The sequence below is a fragment of the Lissotriton helveticus genome, chromosome 1_1 (assembly GCF_964261635.1).
Source record: "Lissotriton helveticus chromosome 1_1, aLisHel1.1, whole genome shotgun sequence".
Taxonomy (NCBI): domain Eukaryota; kingdom Metazoa; phylum Chordata; class Amphibia; order Caudata; family Salamandridae; genus Lissotriton; species Lissotriton helveticus.
In genome coordinates this window covers 1,939,132,791-1,939,159,415 of record NC_136057.1, presented here as the reverse complement: position 1 = coordinate 1,939,159,415, position 26,625 = coordinate 1,939,132,791, and the positions used below count along the sequence as shown (strand labels likewise).

General features: G+C 47.6%; 1 protein-coding gene across 1 annotated transcript in view; it reads left to right on the top strand.

The window, feature by feature from the left end:
- The window catches only part of CEP350 (centrosomal protein 350), a 1,478,431-nt gene that overhangs the window by 39,782 nt on the left and 1,412,024 nt on the right, over window positions 1–26,625 (top strand). The window contains exons 3-5 of the mRNA XM_078643560.1: window positions 3,890–3,933; window positions 4,629–4,743; window positions 14,762–14,933. Of these exons, the coding sequence (XP_078499686.1) occupies window positions 3,890–3,933; window positions 4,629–4,743; window positions 14,762–14,933 (331 nt within the window). The remainder of the gene's footprint in view (window positions 1–3,889; window positions 3,934–4,628; window positions 4,744–14,761; window positions 14,934–26,625) is intronic.

Below are 26,625 nucleotides of genomic sequence, written 5' to 3'. Positions count from 1 at the left end.
TTGGCCTAGAGTTCAGTTCTTGAGTGTATGAGACCATTTGCTGACTGAGTGTGTACAACAAAAAATGCTTTACACTGTCCTCTGATACTGCCTTACTGCTCGACCAAGCTACCACTTTAGAGAGTAAGGTTATATCTAACTTTAACCTCTGCCAAACCACTGGGGACTGCATCTTACTTTGGTGCAGTATATACACCATCCACCACCCACAGTCCAGGTGTCCCATGGTAATATTATGAAGCTTTTTTCACTCCTTTTGGCTCATTAACAGACAATGCCACTAAACGTTAGACTTAGCATTGTTTCTCATTCTTCCCAGGTGCCCCTTTGTTCTAGTCCTGAGGAAGACCACGCCCTAAGGAATTTAACAGCCTACACTCTATTTGGAGTTGAAATGTTGACTGTCCTGTTGTTCTATGCCAACCACTATCAACAGTGATTTGTAACTGCAATACTTTTTCTTGTTATGGCAATGTTACACAGACAATTACTTCTTGTGGCTTAAACAAACCATTTTTATTGTAACTAATTTTGTGATTATGATGATGTCACCATCTTTTTCTTTCACCTTTATAACCCTCACTTAATGCACTTTTACCTCTCCTTTCTCCCCCTGCTGTGGGGCACTGGTGCAAAGTGTTTGGAAGCATATGCTGACTAACCAGTACATACCACTGTTCAATGTGATTAAATAACATTGAACCAATTTCCTCCCAAAGTATCAGTGTTATTTTGTTTAACTCGTTTTTAATTTGCACTAGTTTATAGTTTATGCCCACTGGGACCACTCACTACTGTAAGACTTTTGTGCACTGCAACTGGTTCTTTCATCTATGTGGCTATAGGACTGGTTATCTTTTTAGGACGCAGCCTACCAGACAGCCTAACTGTCTGGTTTGCTGAAGAAGGGCTTGGGGACTTTCAGAAAGTTGCTTACCATTTGGTTTTTTTGGTGTGTAACTCACACTTTCTGGATTTCTATTTGCTGCCTTTATTTGCTTTAGGATGTCCAGGTTCAGTTTGTCCCTCCAGTTGACTAAATTGCGTTTACTGTATTCTTCCAATAACTCTTTTTCTGTAAACAGACCTTGTTCTTGTCTTGTCATGTTTGCTGTGCATTCAAAGATAGATGTCAAATATCAGGCTATCTCTTCCAGGGAGCTTGGTGTTTATTTTTCTTTCTCTGACTTAAAAGTGAGAGAATGTATGTGACAATCCTGCTGAGTACCCATGTAATACCAGAATAGATGTTCTCTTTTTATTTTTTCCTTTTCCTAGCACACAAGAACTAGTACAAATGAAGCACATTTTGGTGGAAACAAATATTTGAATACAATTAAAACCCATCCATATACTAGATGATGACATTTGCACACATTATCATTTGAATGCAGTAAAACTGCATTTTGGTGCAATTGTAATGCTCATTTCAATTGAAATGTGTTTCTGTAATGGAAGTGCACTACCACATCATGCACACTCGGCCACTCCTCTCAAATAGAACCCAATAAACCCCACCCCAGTCTACCCCTCTTCACCCAATCATCTGTATTCCACTCAAATCCATCCCACTCTGCGCCTATCTACCCCAATCTACCTCCCTTCAATACAATCTACTACACTTCACTCTACCTTAATCTTCTTCAATCTACTACTCTCGAATCTACCCCACATCACTCCAACCCACCCTACTCCAATTTACCCCACTCCAAACTCCACTGCAATTTATTCAACTCCTCTCCACTCCAGTTTACCCCACTCCACTCAAATCCTCCCACTCCACTTCACTCCAATCTATCACATTCCTCTCAAATCTACCATATTCAAATCATCTACTCCACTTCACTCACCCCACTCCACTCTACCACTCCCCAATCTATCCTCCCCGATCTACTCCATTACAAACTACCCCACTCCAATCATCCCTCTCCAGTCTCCCCCACTTCATTCCAATTTAACCTTCTTTAATCCACCCAATCTGCCCCATCGTACCCCGCCCTAGTGTACCCCACTACACTCACCCCACCCCACTCTTCCCATAAACCCAGCCCCACCCCAATCCCCTCCGCCCCAGTCAACCCACTCCAGTCTACTCCACTCCGCTTTAACCTACCACATGCCACTCAAATCTACCCCACACTAGTCCAATCTAACCCACTCCTTCCCAATACACCCACTGCAATCTACCCTACCTCGCTCCACCCTAACCTGCCCTACTCCAATCTACCCCACTCCAATCCACCAGTGGCCTAACGGAACTTGAGGGGGACCCCCTGCAAAGTACATGGAGTGGGGCCCCCACGCAGCGGACCTAATCAGGAGTTCTGAGGTCAGGGGCCTGCCATCCGTGCACAGTGCTTGAGGGAGGCTCCCTGAAACTCGGGCCCCCGCACTGTAGTGGCTATTGTTACACCACTGTAACCTTCCTCAATCTACTCCACTCCAGTCTACTTCACTCTACTCCAATCTACCCAAACCCAATCTACTCCACTCCAGTCTAACCTTGCCCCATCCAAATCTACCCCACACCACTCTATCCAACTCTACTCCAATCTACCTCAATCCACTGCGTTCCTCTCTTCCATCAATCTACCCCACTCCAATTTATGCTAATATATCCTAGTCCAATCTCCCCCACTCCACCCCAATCTACCCAATTCAATCGATCCAAATGCAATCTACCATGCTAATCTACCCCACACCCACACTCTAATTCATCCCACTCTGCCCTCAATCTACCCTATTCCACTCTACCCCACTCCCGCCACTGGTGTACAACATGGCTAAAACACAATTGCATAGGTGCGACCCATTGGCTTTGCCAATGCTTGTTAATGGGGTGAGGTGCTCTGGATTGTACCTAGCTCTCTACAGTTATGGTAAACAACCACAAACCTGCTTTCTCTGAAAAGTCTTGTCATTTCTATTGGGTTGTTCCACTCTCTGGACATTGAGTTGCTTCCCTTCATGCTTTACAAATAACATTACATACTGTATATTGATACAGCGTGCATGTTTTTTGCTGTTTGGGGATTGAATAGTGTGCAAGTTGACCCTGGGTTCTCTCGGTCTATGATACTCTTGCTGATGCATGCTTTTTATGGTTGTGAAATGCCTGCCTTATTCCTCGCACTAGTAGCACATGTCATGGCTTCTTCCTACTTCTGTAGTACTGTGAGACATTTGGTCTCCTGCATTGTCTCACCACAGCTCAAATAAAATCTGTCTTTATTTATTTGAATGCTTTGGGGTGATTCATATTTTTTTATTTGAGTGAATGAATCAACAGGTGTTGTAATCTCAGTGAAATCATGCAGCAACTGAACATTAATGTTCTTCAGTGTAATTCACAAAGGTGTGTCTCTGCTAGTAAGAGGAGACTTCTGGTTGAGTACGTCAGACAGATGTTCCTTCTTGAAGGACCCATGCCAAATTAACGTGATCGTTGGCAGGGAAGGGAGTACTTGGGTGCATCTCTGACCACTTCACTCAATATTTGTGGGGTATCCTGGCCTCCATTCTGCTGAGTTACCCTTTTCTCCACTTTTGAAGCTGAACAAACCCAGGAGCAATTGAGTGGGCCACATGCATTAATAATGCAAGTCTCATGTCGCATTCAGTTTCTGATTGTTCTATCTGGTACCACTGGCATAGGTGATGGCAGTCTTTATCTAAAGGTCTAGAACTGAATCATTACAGCTAACACCTTAAATGCCGAGAAACATAAAAACTGGCTTCAGGAGCTAATCTTTCTTTTGGTTCAGCTACGACCAAAACTAGGAAACAGTAGGAGGGAGCCAGAGCAGAGAATTGTCTGAGCCCCCCTGACCACAATGCATGGTCTTCTTTAAGTAGACACTGTACTGATTTTGTTTATTTCTTTACACAGATCTCAGCAATGTTTGGGACACTTTCTCACAGACAAAGGCTGCTGTAAGTTTTCTCATGCGAGGATGTATGGTAGCCTGCTTGATGATACAAAGAAAGTATGTTGTGAAAAAGGGTTTAGTGGTCAGAAAACGGGTGATTATGGTCTGGAGAGGGGTGCATGTCACTGTGGGTGAGAGGCAGTAATGGGCATGGAAGGAACGAGCGCGTAGTCAGGCTGGAGTAATTCCATGCAGGGGCTGTTGGTAATGGAATGAGCGTACTGTTCATAAATAAAGAATTGGTGAAAGGGGTGGGCATTAGAAAGGAAATTCATAGACCGCAAATTGTATTGTAAATGCCTGGGTCATGCACCTCCAAGACAGTAGAGCAGTGTATTTGAGGCACGGTGGTGGGCTGACTTATGGTTTAAAATGAGGAAATTGTATTGTTGACACAGTGTGAACATAGTATGTTGAGGCTTGTTGACATTGTTCAGAAAAATGGATTGGGAATAGACATGTTCCAATAAGGGTAAGTATACAATGGGTCAAGAAAGAAGTGATGATGTTCTGCATTATGATTTTGTCTCTTCTCTGCCCCCGAATCATGGCTAAAGGGCACAGTAGAGGCAGTTATTTTTTAATTGGTCTTTGAAATAGTGTCAAAATCCACAGAATCACGGGGTAGGGAGTGTTTCAGTTTTTAAGTTGACTAGTTTGTTTTATTTCGTTCAATAGTCCCTTTATTTCGTTCAACAGCTGAGACACATTGAGAATAAACTTGAGGCAGCTCCTACTAGCACAGTTGTGTGCGACTCTGTCATGAGCTCTAAGAAACCGTCTTCAAGCACCACAAGGAAAGTCAGCCGCAAAGGTGAGTAATAACCAAGTAACCTGCTTCTTAGTTGAAGATGTTGACGCTGTTATAATTTGATGGCTCTTATTTTTGTTTATTTATTCCCAACATATAGTATGCGATATATCACATTGCACCTATTTATGGCATGGCAAAGGCATACAAATTGATTTGCACGAACAAAACTTGTATTGACACAGTTAAACCATAATCCCATGACAATTATAGCTACATCATTATATTCAATTGAAGATGATGCCACTATTGCCCACCCCATATTGTATTTTGCTGATTTGAGCATCCCCTTGACTTTTAAATGTATTCCTCTATTCCTAAGCATTAGTCCATTCTCCTTATTCAGGTGGTATGCCTTGGGATGCCACTGACCTCCAACAACTGTATATGTCTCTTTTGGTAATTAATGCACGCAAGGCTACTAAAGCCCTTTCATCCCTTGACTCCCCACATTTCCTCTATCACTCCAGGCAGTATCAATTTAGGCGAGAATGGCATGGGTCAGCTCCAAGCAGTGGATAAAGTGTCAATAGCTTTCTGCCAGTATTTTTCAATCTGTGGGCAAACCAACGCTTGTCTATAAAGTCCCTGGAATTTTCTGCTCATCTAGTACAGCTAGGTAGTTGCAACAGACTCATTTTACAGAACTGCGGAGGCATCTCCTTCCTAAATCATCCCAATGAGGTACCATTTCATGGATCTCTTACCTTGCCGTATGCAACAAATATATGTTCCATACCAGAGTGGTGTTTCTTGTGTCAACCTGCCTTCCCATCTCATCCATCGCAGTCCCTTCCTCCATAACTTATTTTTTTTATACTCAATTTTATTGATTTTTAATTGAACAATGAAACAGTACAGCACATTTTAGCATTACAGTTAAACAATAAAGATTGTTATGTCCACGGGGTTTTGACGTACATTGCAATCCATATTCCCATGAGATCTCACACAGTAGTTGGATCAGATGAGACCAAAAAACTTCATTACCCAATTTGTCCCAACTTTTTGCCCCATATCTTGTGGTGTTTGGCTGAGCATCCCCTGGCTTCGTATAGAAGCTTTTCCTGCACTGCACACCAATCCACACCCCTGCGCCACTTAGTTATACTGGGGGGGGGGCGGTTGGATTTTTCAACGCTACATCAATGTCCCTCTTGGCCACCGTCATGGTGACTCACAGCCCAAGACTTCTGTATGGTCCGTTTCAATTTTTTCCCAGTATGGGGCAAGGTGGAGGCCTGTCCACAGCATGTGGCACAAGTCTGCCGGTTTTTGGCCACAGCGTGTAAATGATGGATTTACTTGCATGCCTGCTCTGTAGAGGCGATCTGGAGTGAGGTAGGCAGTGTGGAGAAAAAACAGTTGGACCAGGCTGAGCCTGGCTGAGGTAGTGTTGGTTTTTGGGAGCCATCAAGGCATCTCTCCAGTCTTCCTCCCCAAGGGAACCCACCCAGTTCTCCCATTGACTTCTGAGTCGGTCTTGTGTGGTTGGGCCGTTATTAGTTCAGGAACTATATATTCGCAATACCCCTCCCTTCCCCAGATTCCTCATCAGGGTCTGCGCTTCTGAGGGGCTGTATTCCTGGAGTGTCATGCCACTTGGTATATATGTGTTGAGGGTAGGTTGTGTCGTAGTTGTGAATACTTGTAGAATTGCGATGGGTGGAGGGAATGGCGGGTCTGCAGGTCTTGGAATGTGCGTATGTGATCGCCAACCCATTTGTCTCCTAACTGCAAAATACCAATCGAGTCCCATGCTCGGAACCCCTCCAACTCTCCCACTTCTTTAAGCCAGGCGCCCTGCTAGAGAGGGATTTGTTGGGTTAGTTTGTTCGCCCACTGGGTATAGCGCAGAAAAGTGCTCCAATCCGAGAGGGCTGCGCGTGTCCTCACAGGCAGCATCTTGAGTATTTGTCCTCCGTACATCATTGCTTGAATTCTGGGAAGTCCCAGTCGTTCAGCTCAACCTGATATGCCGGATCTAACCAGCCCCCATTGAAGCAATCATGCAAGATGAGTAGGCTGGTTGCTAGGTAGTATAAATATAGGTTAGTCATGCCCATAACCCCATCAAAGGGTGGGATCTGGCAGTGGGTCATAGCCATTCGTGGTCTCACCCCGATCCAGAGAAATTTGGTAGCAAGACGGTCTAGTTCCCTGAACCAAGTCTAAGGAAGATGGAACGGGGTATTTTGGATAATGTATAAGAATCTGGGGAGAATCATCATCTTAAAAAGGGCGACACTCCCTAGGGGGTTAAGCGGAAAGGCTTGCCACTACCGGAGATCTTCTTTGGCCATCCTGACTAATGGTGTGATATTGAGCGACCATGCTAATTCTGGGAGTAATGCGACCCAGATTCCCAAGTATTTAAACGATTGCTGCCTGATGGTTGTAGTTGACTGCCAATTGAAACAGTCCCTTGACAGATAAAGGGGGACCAAGGTTGACTTAGCTGAATTCAGATGCAGGCATGAGTCCTGTTCAAAGGAACATAGTATTTGGAGGCACCTGGGTCCGGATTGGGCAGGCTCTGTGAGGAAAAGCAGGACATCATCTACATATAAAGCAATCTTGTCCTCGTGGGAGCCTTGCCACATCCATCCCTGAATCCGATCATCCGACCAAATGAGGCAGGCCAGGGCCTCCATCACCAGGGCAAAAAGGAGGGGCGAGAGGGGCACCCCCCACTCATGCTTTGGGTCGGGAATACAAGACCCTAACTAAGCATCAGAAGTGTTGCCCCAAGCCCATTTCGACCAACAGGTCTTCCAGATAGTGCCAGTCGACCGAGTTGAAGGCTTTTACAAAGTCGATCAGGAAGAGTGCTAGGTAGGGGGTTAGTGACTGGCGGTTCGCTAGGGCCAGATGGAGACGTCGGAGGCAATGTCTTGTACATCATGCCGGCATAAAGCCGCACTGGTCTGGGTGGATCCGTTTGGCGAGGTATGGTCTTAGAAGTTAGGCCAGGATTGTGGCATATATTTTGACCTCCGTATTATTAAGAGAGTTTGGTCGATAGCCTGTGCAGTTTGGCGAGGGTGGCTGAGTCTTGGGGAGGGCAACTATAGTAGTCGCATCGGTTTCTGGGGAGAATGATCCCTGGTAAACGGCCTCAGCTAATAGATCAGAGAGGTGAGGGAAAAGTATGTCTCGATATGCAGCATAGTATTCCGGTGGAAAGCCGTCGGGGCCAGGTGTTTTCCCGATGCGATTCAAGATAGGGTCTAATTTATTTCCCGGCCGATTCAGCCGCACTAAGGTGGGGAAGGCAGAGACCCTCCAGGTTGATCACTTCGGAGAGAGAGTTCTAAGGTCTTTGGGGAGAGTAGAGTCTGGAGTAGTAATCGGTGAAAGTTTGAGCTACGACAGAAGTGCGGTAGGTGAGTCCTTTGGAGTCTCGAATATCTGGGATTATGCGATTGGCTAGGCGTTATGTTACCAGTCTATGTAGAATCTTCCCATTTTTGTCTCCCCAGCCATATACTCGGGCAATGGAGGACCTCTATAGCAACTTAGCTGACTCCAGAGAGATTTGTTTGATTTCTTCCCTCAATAGTGCGAGCTTCTGTGCCGGCGGTTGTCCTATGCCTCAGGCGCATTCCTCTCTAGACGGGTTGCCTGAGCCTCGAGAAGAGTAATCCGTCTATCTTGGGCTGAACGTTTGAGTTTGAGTTGGCCTTTAGCGATGCCACGGATGGTGGCTTTACCCGCTTCCCAGAGAGAACCCGGGGAGGGGACGGATCTATGGATGGTTGGAAGTACTGTCAAAGCTCCACCTCAATTGCCTTCTTTCCTCCATAACTTTATTGCAATTTAAGTCCATGGGGGAAGATTTCTAGGGATCAGAACGCAATATACCAGATTCATTACGCCTTTTTCATCTAGTATGTGTCGTTGGGCGTGAAATCGTGAAATGCCATGTCTTCTTTGCTTCCAGATGTCTAGTCACTCATCACAATCAATTGGGTTGCCCAGTAATACAAACGCACATCTGCCATCACCAACCCCCTACACAAACAGACGGAATAAACTTGTTAAAGGTGATGTGGTTGATTATTTGTCTGAAGAAAGGTATTGGTGTTTGATCATACTCGATTAAGAAACTTAGTAGGGATTTTGTAGGAATAATTCTGTTGTATAAAAAAAATTCTGGGTACTAAAATCATTTTCTGTAGTGCAACGTTATGCAACAAATTAACAGGCAACCTGCTCCTTCATTTGCCTTTTAAAAAACTTCTCCTACACGGGCAATACAATCAGCTCCCAATTTCTTACTGTATCTAGCGCAATATAAATTTCAAGATATTTATATTCCATTGTCGGACAGACAACTGTGTTTTCCAAATGTAGGAGAAGGGCCTCGGCAGAGGGGCATCCCGCAACTTCCAAATTTTAATTGGTAACTTCAAACTGTGAGAGTCAAGGTAGAAAAATTGGTCATGCTGTTCGTTCACTCTTTTCCATCACTCTCAAATGTTGTAAATGTCATCCAAAATGGCCTGCACATTCACATGCAGACCGGCTCAATGTCAATTATATTATTTTCCTTTTCTACCTTCTAGTTCTGTTCAAACAGTTTCACAACTATTATTACTGTTTGAATAAATAGCTTATGCTCAGACTGTCTATTTGCATTCGTTCATAATTTGTGGTGTGACTTAACATGTTTTGAGCCCAATACCAGCAACAATTTACACACTTTTCAGGAGTACATATATGTGGTAACATGTAATAAATGGTACAGTGATAAGATTACTTACATATTCATTCATCTTTTTCTGCTCATTTCCAGTAGTGATTCAGAAAAGGGGGTGGTGATGGACAGAGCATCTGAATTAAGCAGAACACTCCTACCCAGTCAAAGATCAGGGCTTGATCCATCACCGTTTTTTAGCTCACTGCACCATCCCAGCTCAGAACCTGGCTATATGCAAATTAGTCTGACCCTGGCCCAGTGCATCATGGGAACAGGGCAGACCAAACTACCAAGTCAATTCTTTACTGGAAAGGAAACAAGCTTCTGGGGACCGGTTTCTGGCATTACAGCCGTCTTCGGCCCGGCTTGCTTGAATCCTGATGGTGCAGTGAGCAAGGGACTCATGTCTGAGCATACCCTTCCACTCCTATAGTGGCCAAAACGATTCAGAAAAGGGGGTGGTGATGGACAGAGCATCTGAATTAAGAAGAAAACTCCTACCCAGTCAAAAGATCAGGGCTTGATCCATCACCGTTTTTTAGCTCACTGCACCATCCCAGCTCAGAACCTGGCTATATGCAAATTAGTCTGACCCTGGCCCAGTGCATCATGGGAACAGGGCAGACCAAACTACCAAGCCAATTCTTTACTGGAAAGGAAACGAGCTTCCGGGGACCGGTTTCTGGCATTACAGCCGTCTTCGGCCCGGCTTGCTTGAATCCTGATGGTGCAGTGAGCAAGGGACTCATGTCTGAGCATACCCTTCCACTCCTATAGTGGCCAAAACGATTCAGAAAATCGTTTTGGCCACCACAAGTGTGGAAGGGTATGCTCAGATGTGAGTCCCTTGCTCACTGCACCATCAGGATTCAAGCAAGCCAGGCCGAAGACGGCTGTAATGCCAGAAACCGGTCCCCGGAAGCTTGTTTCCTTTCCAGTAAAGAATTGGCTTGGTAGTTTGGTCTGCCCTGTTCCCATGATGCACTGGGCCAGGGTCAGACTAATTTGCATGTAGCCAGGTTCTGAGCTGGGATGGTGCAGTGAGCTAAAAAACGGTGATGGATCAAGCCCTGATCTTTTGACTGGGTAGGAGTGTTCTGCTTAATTCAGATACTCTGTCCATCACCACCCCCTTTTGAATCGTTTTGGCCACCACAAGTGTGGAAGGGTATGCTCAGATGTGAGTCCCTTGCTCACTGCACCATCAGGATTCAAGCAAGCCGGGCCGAAGACGGCTGTACTGCCAGAAACCGGTCCCCGGAAGCTTGTTTCCTTTCCAGTAAAGAATTGGCTTGGTAGTTTGGTCTGCCCTGTTCCCATGATGCACTGGGCCAGGGTCAGACTAATTTGCATGTAGCCAGGTTCTGAGCTGGGATGGTGCAGTGAGCTAAAAATCGGTGATGGATCAAGCCCTGATCTTTTGACTGGGTAGGAGTGTTCTGCTTAATTCAGATACTTTGTCCATCACCACCCCCTTTTGAATCGTTTTGGCCACCACAAGTGTGGAAGGGTATGCTCAGATGTGAGTCCCTTGCTCACTGCACCATCAGGATTCAAGCAAGCCGGGCCGAAGACGGCTGTAATGCCAGAAACCGGTCCCCGGAAGCTTTTTTCCTTTCCAGTAAAGAATTGGCTTGGTAGTTTGGTCTGCCCTGTTCCCATGATGCACTGGGCCAGGGTCAGACTAATTTGCATGTAGCCAGGTTCTGAGCTGGGATGGTGCAGTGAGCTAAAAAACGGTGATGGATCAAGCCCTGATCTTTTGACTGGGTAGGAGTGTTCTGCTTAATTCAGATACTCGTCCATCACCACCCCCTTTTGAATCATTTCCAGTATTGAGCAGAAATGTTTTTATCTCTCTAGTGCAACATCATGACAGTTTATAATGTATATGTTGAGCCCAACTAACTCACAATTGTACCTGTCCTTTCATGTAAGGCAATAATACTAAGTTATTTTAAACCATGTACACTCTTATATATGAGCTAAGATCCTAATTGTACCTTATTGGGTTCATCTTCCACATTTAGTTCATTCATGTGACCTTTTATACCTCTAGCTGGTCATTAGCACGTTTTGGGCTTAGTGTTGTCCTTTGTGCCACGTTCTTCAAATTATCATTATGTTTACGTATGTCCTTTCGTAAGGATACGAACAACTTGTCACTCCAAAGTATGTGAAAGTGTATTTCCATTTAAATACATGATCGCCCTTTTATGGGTAAATGTTCCACACATCATTCAATCACTCTTTTACTTCTGGTTAGCCACTGTCCTACTTATTCAGTTGTCTTTGTAATTTCACCTTGAATGTCCCATTATGTCAGCATGTGTTTCTCCAACCTGTCCGTTTCCCTTCACTGATGAGAGAAATATGTGTTGTTTTAGATTGGTGAATCAGACATGTGTATCTTTCTTTTTACTTTTACTGTTATTGGACCTTTGTCCATCCTCTCTGTTCTTTTTATTGAAAGTGAAGACAAACTATTAGTCTTTGTTTACTCATTTGTTTTGGTCTAGGATTGTTCACTGAATGACTATTATGATTCTGTGGATTGTTTCTTCGTGAAACTCCTCTTCTATTTCTCGATTTTAATATGCATTACTAGTAGGTGATGTCTTTAATACAGCATTACTATCTTATCTACTACTTCTCCACTGTTATCGAGAATTTTAATGTATGAGACATATTTTACAAAAGTTCCTATTCACTTTCAATAACTTTTCATCCACACATTCAGTGTGCGAATTGGTTTATGCTACACCTTTCAATCAAGTTCCTGTGATCTCGGTGGTACTAATAGTCCTTTCGGATCTGCTTATTTTGGTCAGTTCATTCTTGATGTTTTTAAGAAAGCATTTTATCCCCAATTTGTCATTACGACTTTTAGGCTGTATGTACCCAGAAATAGCCTTTTCAAAATAGCACATTGTACTCATTCTTCTCAGATTTTACGTTATGTTATGTCATTTTGGAACAGTACCTTTGTTGAGAGATGTCCACCTATGTTCAGAGACTGAAGGTAATATATGTATGTTAGTGATTGTACTGTTACTTGGTAGAGCAGTGCTTCCCAAACCTTTTAGAACCATGACGAAATTTTTAGAACAACAACGTTTTGTGATTCCCCCCGCCCCCCTTCCCCCTGCCAGCTTTATGGAGCAGAAGGCGGGGTGATTTTTAAATTTTTTGTATTATTATTTTTACGCGTAGTAGTAGACACGCAATCAAAATGCTGTGAATTACCCCCAAAATGTGCATTACATTTGTTTTGCGTTCCTCTCTAACAGCAATTGTTTGTAAATGACGCGACCTTGATGACACACTTTGATTTATTGTCTGACTGTGGCCAAGAAATTGTTCTGCTCAGAAAAGTAGTCATTGGTCAACTGCACTGGAGCTGGAACACTTTTAAGAGTAGGGTGTTGGTCTGTGGCATCTGTTCACTGAAATCACCAGACTTCTGAAAACTCTTAGTGTTTATACCACTGTTTTTTAGCAAATAAAAAAAACCTCTTCTGCTGCCCATGGTCATTGGAGCCCTTCACATGAGCACCAGATTACTTTACATAAGGTCCGATTCATTTTATTTTAAGCACAGGAGATTAAGTGATTTGCTCAGAGCCAACACCAGGACTCCAACCTGGTTCCCCAGGTCCAAAGTTGGCAACTCTGGTAGTTGGACACATCCATATTTCTCAGTTTATGTGTGGAAGTCATATACAAGAGTGATGATTGAGTATGATCACATATAGGGAGCACATTCTCTATGAAAAAAGCTTTGTGACTGCAAAAAAAAGCAGCAAATAATAATGGAAGGTTCACCCGGAGTCTTGTTTTGGGAATACTTGTAAGGGTTTGTTTAAAATCTGGACTTGGGGACTCAATGATGCGGGACTAGTTTCCAGAATTGGGTGCTGACATCAATGTTAGATCACTGAAGTCATAGGGACGGGAAAATTCTAGCTTCACACACAGTGTAGCAAATGTATTCAGCAGGAGAGTGGGAAGGGTGTAGCATGTAGCTGGTGGTGCATTTTGGCATACATTGTCTAAATATATTACTAAAGCATCTTTTGGAAGCACACTGTTGTTTACCGACAGCGTGTTTCCCATTGAAATTGAGGCTAAACTTGCTCAGACATACAGTTTTACTGATAAAACTACAAAGAATACAGATGTGTGTGGAAATCGAGTTTCCGGTGAATATTTATCAGTTGTGCATCACCAAGTAGTGTCTTGACTTGTTTTGAGCCTATTCAAATCTTTGTTTCCAGAACACTTCAGAATTACAAAGAAAATTGCTTAATTTTTGGTTTTCTAACTGCTATGTTTCAAAATATTTGTACATTTCATTTACAATTAACTAAATTTAGTTTTTTCAAAAAATGACATCCTGCAGCCTTCCCAATAAGACTGTTACTCTTTAAAAGCCCCTCTCATTTTGCAGTCCGAGAAAGAAAAGTAAAAAAACAATCCCCATGTTAAAAGAGTAAGAAGCAAATTGTCAGACGACCTAGTCTGGCATTTAACCTTTGTCTTTGAAGCACAGCAAATGTGACAAGGACCATACAAAAAGTAAAGGCATCTTACTTTATTGCTCTTTCGCGGTCCATCAGAAGTGGGCAGGTGACCCATGTTTGGGTAAGGCTGTGGTAGTGAATACTGGCAATGGAGGTGGTCACATCACTATATATTGCCTTGGTAAGGAGGCTACCTAGTTGGAAATTGTTGGAGCAGTCAACACTTGTGCCAAACTGTAGGAAACCGCTATTCTTGCATTCTTGGAGTAGTACATAGAGTCTGGGGGGATGTAGGAGGGGGGGTTGGTGTGATTACAAACGTAGAACTGAAAAAATTGGTATTCTTAAAGAGATCCTTTTTTACATATTATTACAATAATTTAAAATAAATAATAATTTATCTTCATTTTGTGTGTCAATAAAAACCATTCAAGCATAAGATTAAAGTACATATATAAAAGGTGTCCAAGAGAAGATTGCTGAGGTTGCAAATGAATTTGTACCCAGGTAGCAGAAACCAAATCCCTTTGCTGTCACTAGAAAATGATTAAAAACATTTGGCTTAAGTGTTTACACATGTCTGAGTTCTCCTGTTCCTCATTGTTTCTTTCACTGCCTTGCTGTTATTTTTCCCTGTTCATTGCCACCTCTCTCACTCACTGCATTACCAAAAAACCTTCACAATTCGTCACTCACGGAGGCCCCTGTTTTCAATGTATCTTGGGACTGTCTCAGTTAAGTGAGTGGTTTGTTGCAAATGAGTCTTACCTGGTTTGTATACGCACCCTGTCTGCAGATGGACGGTATTTGGAAGATTCCTTGGGACCTGCACCACCTTCCAAGCTTTCCAGTCGTGGGAAGAAACCGAAAGAGAAATCCTCACGAAGCCCACTCCGAGTCACCACGTCAGAAAGCAATGTGAAAAGGGGCGGTCGCGTAGAGTTTCGTGATCCCCTTGTCTCGTACAGGTAAGATAGCTGCAACTGCTTTCTGTGTGTGTGTCTGCAAATTCTTAGTTTTGGCCAGATATGAAATTACTTGCTTATCATCGTCCCTTGGAAGCATTTGTCATAGCTTGACAGATCTGGTCATATACCACTTTCTGGGAAAGGTTTGTAGAAGTGCGATAGTACCCTGCATCCAGTAGTTTTGTTTTCACTTTTAAATCAAGGGTTTTCCTTTTCGCTGTACAGGCCCTTGAAAGTTGCTGCCCTTTAGGTCAGTAAGTAAATTGTTTATTGTACATGGTTAGTTAAAACCTTTACAAAAATTAAAACAGTGTTCAATCAATCAATCAATGTACTTGTAAAGCACGCTACTTACCCGTGAGAGTCCCAAGGCGCTGAAGGGAGGGGGGAGTGTGCTGCTACAGCTCGAAGAGCCAGGTCTTGAGGAGTCTTCTGAAGGTGAGTAGGTCTTGGGTCTGCCATATGTGGGTGGGGAGGGTGTCCCAGGTCTTGGCGGCGAGGTAGGAGAAGGATCTGCCGCCGGAGGTTGTTTGTTGGATGCGGGGGACAGTGGCGAGGGCGAGGCTGGCGGAGTGGAGCTGGCGGGTGGGGGTGTAGAAGCTTAGTCTGCTGTTCAGGTAGGCTGGTCCGGTGTTGTGCAGTGCTTTGTGTGCGTGGGTGAGGAGCTTGAACGTGATCCTCTTGTCGACGGGGAGCCAGTGTAGGTTTCTCAGGTGGGGGGGTGATGTGGCTGCGGCGGGGGATGTTGACGATCAGTCAGGCGGAGGCGTTTTGGATGCGTTGTAGTCGTCGTAGGTGTTTGGCTGGGATTCCTGTGTAGAGTGCGTTTCCATAGTCCAGTCTGCTCCTGACGAGGGCCTGTGTCACCGTTCTTCTTGTTTCGGGCGGTATCCACTTGTTGATTCTACGGAGCATGCGGAGGGTGTTGTAGCAGGAGGAGGAGACGGCGTTGACCTGCTTGGCCATGGAGAGGGAGGAGTCGAGGATGAATACTAGATTGCGTGGGTGTTGGTGCTGTTCCCAGTGTGGTCAGCCACCAGGAGACGTCCCAGGCTGAGGGGGTGGATCCGAGGATGAGGACCTCCAGTCTTGTCCGGGTTCAGCTTCAGACGGCTTCTCCTCATCCAGTCGGCAACGGCCTTCATTCCTTCGTGGAGGTTGGTTTTGGCCGTGTGTGGGTCCTTGGTGAGGGAGAGGAGGAGCTGGGTGTCGTCGGCGTAGGAGATGATGTTGAGGTCGTGATGGCGGGCCACTAGTGCAAGGGGGGCCATGTAGGTGTTGAACAGCGTCGGTCTGAGGGATGAGGTCTGAGGGACGCCGCAGATCATGTCGCTGGCTTCGGATTGGAAGGGTGGGAGGAGGACGCTCTGGGTTCTGCGGGAGAGGAAGGACGTGGTCCAGTCAAGGGCCTTCTCTTGGATTCCGGCTTCTAGGAGGAGTGTTTTTAGAGTGCGATGGCAGACCGTGTCGAGGGCGGCTGACAGGTCCAGGAGGATGAGGGCTGTTGTTTCGCCGTTGCCTAGTTGGCGCCTGATGTCTGTTGCGGTGATGAGGGCAGTCTCCGTGCTGTGGTTACGTCTGAATCCAGACTGGGACGGGTCCAGGATGTTGTTGTCTTCCAAGTGGCGGGTCAGTTGCATGTTGATGATTTTCTTGATGACTTTAGCCGGGAATGAGAGCAGGGAGACGGGCCGGAAGTTCTTGAGTTCCTTGGGGTCTGCTTTGGGCTTCTTGAGGAGGGCGTTGATTTGGGCGTGTTTCCAGCTTTCCGGGAATGCCGCTGTTTTGAAGGAGATGTTGATGACCTTCCGTAGTTGGGGTGCGATGGCTACGTCTGCTTTGTTGAATACGTGGTGTGGGCACGGGTCACACGGAGATCCTGAGTGGATGGAATTCATGACCTTGCGTGTCTCGTCGTCGTTGACTTTGGACCAGGAGGTCAGGCAGTTGGCGCTGGTGGTGTTCACAGGGGAGGTGGAGTCTGGCGTAGTTGGGGCGGTCGTGGTGTTGAAGCGGTCGTGGATGTCAGCTATCTTGCGGTGGAAGAAGATGGCCAGTGAGTCGCACAGTTCTTGTGAGGGCGGGATGGCGTTGGCGCTGGGGTTGGAGAGTTCCTTTACGATGCTGAAGAGCTCTTTGCTGTCGTGTGCGTTGTTATCCAAGCGGTCTTTGAAGGAGGATTTCTTGGTTAATCTGATGAGGTGGTGATGTCTGCGGGTAGCGTCCTTGTGGGCTGCGCGGTTGTCTGGTGTGCGTTCGTGGAGCCATGTCTTCTCCAGTTTCCGGCATGCACGTTTGGAGGCCTGGAGCTCGTTGGTGAACCATGTGGCTCTCTTGCTGGTGTGGCTGTTGGAGGGCTTCTTGAGCAGGGCGAGGGTGTTGGCGTAGTTGTCGATCCACTGTCTGAGGTTGAGGGCTACGGCATCAGAGTTGGTGGGGTCGGTGGTCGGTGGGTGGGTTCTTGGGGAGGGAGGTGAGTAGCTGGTCTATGGTGACTTTGCTCCAGCAGCGGCGAGGCAGCTGTTTGGTGCGATGGTGCGTGGTTGGTTTCTTGAATGTGAAGTGGATGCAGCGGTGGTCGGTCCAGTGGAGTTCGGTGGTGTGATTGAAGGTGACGTGGGAACCTGTGGAGAAGATGGGGTCAAGCGTGTGGGCAGCGGCGTGGGTGCGTGTGGTGACGAGTTGTCTGAGGCCGAGGTTGTCGATCAGGGTGGCGGAGTTGGTGTCATTGTTGTTCTCGAGGTGGAAGTTCAGGTCCCCGAGGAGGATGTAGTCCGTGGAGGCGAGTGCGTGGGTGCTGGCGAGGTCGGCGTTGGAGTCGCTGAACTGAGCCCGGGGTCCGAGTGGTCTGTAGATGAGTGTTCCTCTGAGGGTGGTTTGGGGTCGGTATGTATCCGGAAGTGCAGGAGTTCGGCGGTGTTGAGGGTCTCGTCTGCGTGGGTGGCGACTTTGAGGGTTGACTTGTGGATGATGGCTATTCCTCCTCCGATTCAGTTGGCGCAATCCCTGCGGGTGATCTTGTAGTCGTCCGGGATGGCTATGGCGATGTCGGGTGCCGAGGAGTCATTCCACCAGGCCTCAGTCAAGAAAGCCACGTCTGGGGCGGAGGTGTAGAGCAGATCCCAGAGCTCAACGGCGTGTTTGCGTGCGGAGCGGGTGTTGAAGAGTATGCAGCGGAGGTGGTTGGGTCCAGTCCTTGGAGGTTTGGTGTTTCTGTCGCAGGTGAAGCTGCAGGTGCGGCAGGAGAAGGGTCTGTTTCGGGGCGGCCTGGAAGCAGGTGTGGTTTCAGGCAGTTTTGAGTGCGTGGAGCCTGCTGGCGTCGTAGTGGAGTCTGGTGTCGTGGCGTTCGTAGGGTCCAGGGGTTCTGGCGCTGGGCGCGGACAGTCGCAGATGGGCTTGCCTTAGACGCGCGAGCGTCGCGCCCGCAGCGTGCGTCTGCTGCTTGGCCGCTTCTCGGCCTGCATTAGAGGAGGCTTGGGAGGGAGGAGGAGCCGGGAGCAGGGAAGCCAATGGGTGTGCTGGGGGGCGGGGCGGCAGGGAGGCAGCGGCAGGAAGGCCGGGTTGAGAGCGGTGGGGGGCGGGGTGAAGATGGCGGCCGAGCGTGTCGCAGCAGCGGTAAATGGAGCGAGTGGCGGCGACCTGCCTGCAAGCAGGATCAAAGGTCGCTCCTGATCACCGTCACTCTGCCCCTTTTAGAGGATGCCTGGGAGGGAGGAGCAGCTGGGAGGCGGGAGCAGTAGGCCAATGGGTGTGCGGGGGCAGGGCCGCAGGGAGGGAGCGGCGGGAAGGCCGGGTAGAGAGCGGTGGGGGGCGGGGGGAAGACGGCGGCCGAGCGGGTCGCAGCAGCGGTAAATGCAGCAGGTGGCGAGTGGCAGTGTGGGGGCGACCTGCCTGCAAGCAGGGTCAAAGGTCGCTCCTGATCACCGTCACTCTACCCCTTTTAGAGGATACCTGGGAGGGAGGAGCAGCTGGGAGGCGGGAGCGGGGAGGCCAATGGGTGTGCTGGGGGGCGGGGCCGCAGGGAGGCAGCGGCAGGAAGGCCGGCTAGAGAGTGGTGGGGGGCAAGACGGCGGCCAAGCGGGTCGCAGCAGCGGTAAATGCAGCAGGTGGCGAGTGGCGGTGTGGGGGCGACCTGCCTGCAAGCAGGGTCAAAGGTCGCCCCTATAAAAAAGTACATTTTACACAGTTTCTAGAATGTAAGAACTTATGTTGTTCACGCCTACAGATAACTCAAACTGCCATCAGGCAGCAGGTCAGGTGTTTTTTGTTGGACCTCAAGCTACGTGCTCTTGTGCCTTTTTATTACTAGGTCAAAAAAACTTTGTGACCTGGCAGTTTAGTTTTATGTCAACTGGGTTGAAGCACAGTTTAACTGCTTGCCTGCATGTTACCATGCTGCTTAAATGATGGACGTGTAGACTGTGCCTAATATCCTTTAATTTAGGGCAGATACAAACAACGTGAATGATGTCTTCCTTGCTAACTCCACATAAACGGCAGAACGGCGGGCAGTTTTTCCTTTTCCAAGGTGGCAAATGAGGGGTAACTCGAAATACTCCAAAGCGTAATTTTTTTTTTGAAAACAGAGTTTATTGATAGATCACACAGAAATCGCATATCTCTGTACCCCAGAGTTGTCTGCCAGACATAGCTATATACATAACACTCTTCTTCAATCTTTCTTCAATCTTTATTATGTTTTGGAACTCCGTGGAGGTCCACATAAAAGAAACATACAATACAAAACAACAATCCATTCATTGCAAAAAGACAAATTACAATAATCACCGCAATACAAAACAGTTCATAGATACATACATCATAGGCGATCCTTCAATAAATATCTAAAAAACATTTAAAAAAGTTAAACATGTTAAAACAAAATCTCTCATTTGGGGGATTATATAAAGCAGAGATAAAAGAGTTAACGTTTGAGATACCCATTTGCAAACACATTTGTCTTAACCATTTACGACGAAATGGGCGCAACATTGGACATATAAAGAGAACATGCATTCGATCTTGAATGGACAATTGACAAAAGTCACAAATTGCAGGAACTCCGTACCATTTGAATAGAAGATTATTTAAAGGTAGCAAGTCCTGCCTCAATAGTAACCAGAATCTCCGGACACCATGGGGCAGATTCCAAGTGGCATAAGGTTGCACAAATTTTCTTGCATACGAGGCAGTAAGGGGATTAACACCTTTTTTAGCAAGGATTGAAGCGCTGTCCAATCTATAACTAAGGTCCCAGGAGGCCTCTTTCAGGACTGACTTTAACTGGATTGCGGATAAGGAAAAGAGGCTACTCTCTTCCAACTGTAGAAGCGATACAGCCTTTCTAAAATTCTTTACAATTAGGAACTGTTCTCTTAAACTTCCTAGTAGTTCCGTCTTTAAGAGAAATCTCATAGTCCCCTCTTCTCCTCTGGCTATGCTTGCAACCCAGCGTACTACAGCTGCCAGACCCTGCACCCAGCTGCTACGCAGAGCAAACTCAAGTCTACAAGCCGCCACTGAGCAGGCGGAGTTAATGGAGGTTACGCTTCTTAACAATTTTCCTTCAACCACATTTAAAAAGTCCCAATACTTTTGGTCAACCAGTTCGAGACCATACAAGAGGGTAGAAGGAATTTTTGCCCTAAAGACCTCCAATAAATAGGAAAAATGCCTTCTTGCCATTGCCGAGTACAATGCACTCAAGCTTCTCCCTTGGGATAAGGCTTTCCGTGCATTGTTATCGATATGGGATTTATCACTCAAGGTGTCTGAGATTAATTTTCCTAAGAAAACGTAACTTTTTACCACCTCAAGTTTATCACCTCCCACAGACCAGGCAAAGCTCTCAAACTTATGTTTTTTCCGGCCTGAGATACTCATAATTTTACTCTTTGATGCATTGATTTTTAAACAATGAGATTCTGCATACAGATGTAGAGCATGGAGGCGTTTAGCAAGACCTTTAGGCATAAGATCCATTATTAAAATATCATCCGTATATAATAGACATGAAATCTGCTTTCCGGCCAAGACTGGGGCTATACCATCACAAGAGGAGAGTGAGGCGGGTAAATCTGCTATGTATAGTGAAAAAAGCAGTGGGGCAAGGAGGCAGCCTTGCTTAAGGCCGTTAATTGAAGGAATAATCTTGGACAAACCCCTATCTCCTCCTTGCAGAACCTGGCACCATGTATCTGTATGTAGCACCTGAATCATATCTAACAATTGGAAGGGCATACCCAAAGCAGATAACTTTCTCCACAGCAGAGGACGATCAACCTTATCGAATGCTGTGGAGAAGTCTATAAAGGCCACATACACTCTTCCGCCGCGTACCCTTATATATTTATCAGTAATAATCTGAAGTGCTGAAAGATTATCCAGGGTTCCATGCCCCTTACGAAAGCCTGCTTGTTCTAATGGCAGAATTTGGTTTAGAACCACCCAATCATTAATTAAGGACAATAAGCATTTAGAGAAAACCTTCCCAATGGCGCCTAAAAGAGCTAATCGACGATAATTATTTGGAAGGTTTCTATCGCCCTTTTTAAACATGGGCACCAAAATGCTCCCCTTCCAGGACGATGGGATAATTTTCTTAATATAACAGATCCTGAATAAAGGGAATAACATTTTACTCCAGGATATTGGATCTTGTTTCAGGACTGATATCGGGAGTTCATCCGGTCCCATAGCTACTGATGGACGCATATCCCTGATAGCCAGTTCTATAGATAATTCAGAGGGGGACTCAATTGAGGAGATAATATCTTCACCTATTTCCCTAAGTTCCACTCGTAGATCATTCATGGCATACAAATTTGAAATATAATCTACCCAAGTTTGTTCCGAGATAGGAATTGGAAGGGGACGCACTCTTGCGCCACAACCCTCCCCAATGAGAGTCCAGAACTGTCTAGATTTCCCGTGGACAGCAGCCTCCCGCAAACCAATCCATAGGGAGTCCTCTTTTTCTTTTTTCATTTTTTTCCTTACCCTACTTCTCCTTCTTTTGAGGAGAGATATTTTTTGAGATCTCTCTGCTGATCCCCTTATATATTGCTCCCTCACCAACTTATTTAATTCCTTATTAAGGGTAATAACTGCTTTAGGGAGGGAGATTTTTTAACACAATGCAATCCATCATGACTTTTACATTTAGAGCAATGGAATCACTGCTAGTAACGATCCTCCCTCCCTCCCCCCTCCCCCAACTACCCCCAACTCCCATCCGGATCCCCCCCCCCCCTGCACGGTTTCAAACAATTCCGACCATCCGTGTACACACATCCAGCGACACAGATCGCTCAAACATCCAATTCTGGGTCTTGGTCTGGCGGAGTCTCTAGCCATATGCCCCTGTAGTCGGCCCAACGCTTTCAAATTTTATAATGTTCGCGAGGGCAGCCTCGGGCAAGAAATATGGGCTTCTCCATCCCCATACAGAAATCGAATCCCCTCTTCCACACTACTAGTGACGGGGCCCTCTGGTCCTTCCAAGCCCTCGCAATATCTCGTTTGGCTACCGTGAGTCCTAGCAACAATAGATGTCTCTTATAGAGGTTGCCCCCCACTCCATCTAGCACATGCAACAATCCCAGTCGCGGTGTGCGCGGGTGCACCCAGCCAAGCGCCTCATCTAAGCCATTCCAAACTCCACTCCAGAACCTGCCTAAGCGTCCGCAACTCCACACCGTATGGGAGAAAGTGCCCTCCTCACATCCACATCTAGTACAGTCTGGGGACGCAATGAGGCCCGCCCGCCACAGCCTCCGCCGAGTAAAATACACCCTGTGTAGGTATTTGAACTGGATTAGCTTAAGGCTGAAATGGCCGCGCCCCTGGGACCTGCCAGCGCCTCATTCCAATCTTCCTCCTCCAGTGTCCCAATATCAGCTTCCCAGGTCTCCTTTAGTTTTTGCAGATTAGAGGAACAGTGTATGACCAGGGATTGATATATGCGTGATATCTATTTATTCTCGATGTCTCCCATAAAAACTCGGGCCTCCAAGGGACTAAATTCAGGAAGAGAGGTCAATCCCTCCAAGTAAGGGGCCAGGGCATGACGGAATTGTAAGTAGCGGAAGAATTGGGTGCGGGGCATGTTGTATTCCGTACTCAGATCCTGAAACGACTTAAGCGTCGTCCCCGTCATAACATCACCAAATTTGGAAATTCCAACGTCATCCCACCCCGCAAATCCCCGAAGGGCCGCCAGGCCGGGTAAGCGACCATTTCGCCAAAGGGGAGTTTCTTCGGTCAGGGTCTGCCACCATCCCATCCGCCGCAGCGCCCGCCTCCAAACATCAAAGACCACCTGCGTCACCGACGGTAGTGTCTTGCGCCGACACGTCGCGTAGAGCAACGTGTGGAGTGTGTGGGGCTCCATTAGGAACCGCTCCAGTGCATAGGCCGGGTCTCCCATGTCCCCATACCACCATTCATTCAATACTAAGAGGTGCGACGCTTGGTAATAGGAAAGGACATCAGAAGTCGCCAAACCCCCACCGTACGTTGACCGAAAGCATGTGCGCAGCGCCACCCGAACCGAACCTCCCACCCAAAGAAATTGCCCCAGGACCGAGTCTACCTGTTTAAACCAGGAAGGCGGGATAGAATACGGATGATTTTGCAGCTGATAAAGCAGTCGAGGCAGGGCCACCATTTTAAATATGGCCGATCTACCATAGATGGTCAGTGGCATGCAGGACCATATTTTGATATCCGCCCGGGTCCGTTCCCAGACTGGCACCACATTCCGTTCCCAGGAAACAGCGGGGATCTTGGACAGGAACACACCTAGATATTTAATGCCCCCAACTGCCCTCTGGAGCTCTGATGCCCAATCTCCAATCGCCGGGCCACTCTCCAACACCCAGAGCGTAGATTTGCGCGGGTTTATATAGCGGCCCGAAGTCTCCCCAAAGATTTGCAGGATACGTGGCCCTGACCTGTTAAGATCCGTTAAAAAGAACAGGACATCGTCCGCATATAACGCATTTCGCTCTGACCGGCCTCGCTCCCACTCGAACTCCCTCATTTGAGCATCCACTCGGACCCATGCAGCTAATGGCTCCATGGCCAAGGCGAATAGCTAGGGCGAGAGGGGGCAGCCCTGCCTGGTGCCCCTCCCGATGGCAAAGCTCGAGGACGACGCCCCCGCCACCCTGACAGAAGCCGTCAGGTCTGTATACAGCAACTTCACATAAGACATGAATATGGGCCCCAGATTCAGTCGCGTCAGGAACGAGAACAGATATGTCCAACTGAGCGAATCAAACGCCCTGTCCATATCTGCCGCCACTGCAACGTGGGCGCGCCTGATATTGTGCCGTGTCGCCCGTTGGGGCATAAAGCCGGCCTGATCGGGGTGTATGAGTTCAGTGATATATGGCAATAACTTATTGGCCAACGCCTTGGCCAAGACTTTTGCCTCTACATTTAAGAGTGAGATTGGGCGGTACGAGGCATACTGCTCGGGGGGCCGACCGGGTTTGTGAAAAACCACCACCTCAGCATGTCTCCAGTCCGGCGGCAGGCTGCCACGCTCCCTAGCCTCTTCTACCACCGCTCTATAATGGGCCCCCAGTTGTAGGTGAAATTTCTTAAAGAATTCGCTGGGGAAGCCATTAGGGCCAGGGGCCTTCCCAGTGTTCAAGTCCCCTAGGGCGACCCCCAGCTCGTCCTCTGTTAGCGGACAATCAAGGCGGTCCCGGGCTTCATCCGAAACCGCTCGCGGTGGCAAATCAGCTATAAATTTATCAACTAGATCTGCAGAAATGCATTTACATGGGGAATACAGATCAGCATAATAAGCCGCAAAGCCTTTAGCAAGTGACCCGGGATCTGTGATCATGGAGCCGGTATCATCCAAAATCCTCGGAGGGGTCTGAGCCAGGAACTGGCCCTGACACAGTCTATGAAGCATCGCCCCTGATTTATACCCCCATTGATATATTCTGCTTCGGGTCGCCAGCCACAGCTTCCGCGCCTCATCCAGTAACAACGAGGCATAACACTGCTGTGCCAACAACAACTGCCCCACTGTCCAGCCCTCCCCCTCATGGCTACTGCATTGCTCCAAATCCCTAATCTCCGCCTCAGCCTGCTCTAAGGCCCCCTTACGCCTCCTCCGAGCCGCCGCACACCAAGCAATGTCTATGCCCCGCAGCGTGGGCTTCATAGCCTCGCATAACGTCGCCGTATCCGCCACTGTCCCGACATTCTCGACTAAGTACTGTGCTATGGCCTCCCTCATGTGCCTTTGGTAATCCACTAGTTGCAGATGCCAGACAGAGAGGCGCCAACGAAATGGCTGCCGCCGCCGATCTAAACCAATAGTAACAGTCATAGGGGAATGGTCCGACAGCCCACGTGGCAACATGTCTGCAGTCTCCACCCTGCCCTGAGCTGCCAGAGGAACAAATATATAATCTAGTCTGGAGAAAGATTTATGAACAGCTGAGAGAAAGGTATATTCTCGCCGTGCGCCATGTAAGTGCCTCCAGGTGTCCACCCAGCCCAAATTCCTGATCATATCACTCAGTTTAGTATGGCTAGCCGCCACAGTCCTCCCCCCCCCCCCCCCCCCCGGCCTGCACCGATCACGTGCACTATCTACTACATCATTCCAGTCGCCACCTATAACTGTCAGTACACTCGGGATATCAGCCCATACCGCACATATCTTTTCCACCAGAGACCACTGCAATGGGGGTGGGGCGTAAACACAGCCAAACACAACAGACTCTTCCCCTAACGTACCCTGAAAAAAGATGTAGCGACTCTGCGTATCCACCCAATGAGTGGAGTGGACATATGGGACCCTACGATGCACCAGTATGGCCACCCCTCTGGAGCCCCTGACGAAGCCAGCATGGAAAACCTGATTGCAGCCATAGCGCTGGAGGCATAGTGTTTTATTACCCAGCAGATGTGTTTCTTGCAGCAGCTCTACATCCGCCCCCACCCTCTTGGCCTGTTTCAGGACTGCCCCCCGCTTAATCTTATCCAGCACTCCCCTCACATTCCAACTAAGGACACGAAGCGTGCCCCCGGGCCCACCGGCCCCATCATCCGTACAAGACATCAAGGACCCCCTGTATCAAAAGACCACCACGCTCGCCACGCATGTGCACACTCAACCACTACAGCGACATTGCCAAAACCGTGCTTCCCCCCCCCCTAATTCAACTTCGAACAACCTCCCATGACCCACTCCCCCCTCCCCATACCTCAAGAAACAATGAAGTACCTGTCGCGGTGAAGCAGGGTCTCCACCCCCAACCCGAGGTCGACGACCCTCCCCACCAACGGACCCCCATAACACTACCCAACTCCCCAAACACCTTCAACTATCAACCCACTACTGGGGGACCCCTCCCTGCCCGCAAGTACCTCCCCCCCCCCCAACCCCAGTCACCCCCTAATCACCCACAGGCACACTCATACGCGTCTGGCACGCTACACCCTCATAGGGATGAGGCCCCATTACACCCCAGGACAGGACCCATATTCTTAAAGGGCTACAGCAATATATCAACAACATGTCCCTCGGAACTTTCAGGTGCCCTTCTTCTGCTTTTCGGCAGCCCCCGTCTCCTTCTCAGAGACCGTGCCCGTCACAGACCGTTGCCGTGACCTGGACCTCCAGTTGTCCTTGCGCCGTGCTTCCCGAAAGGACCTCGCC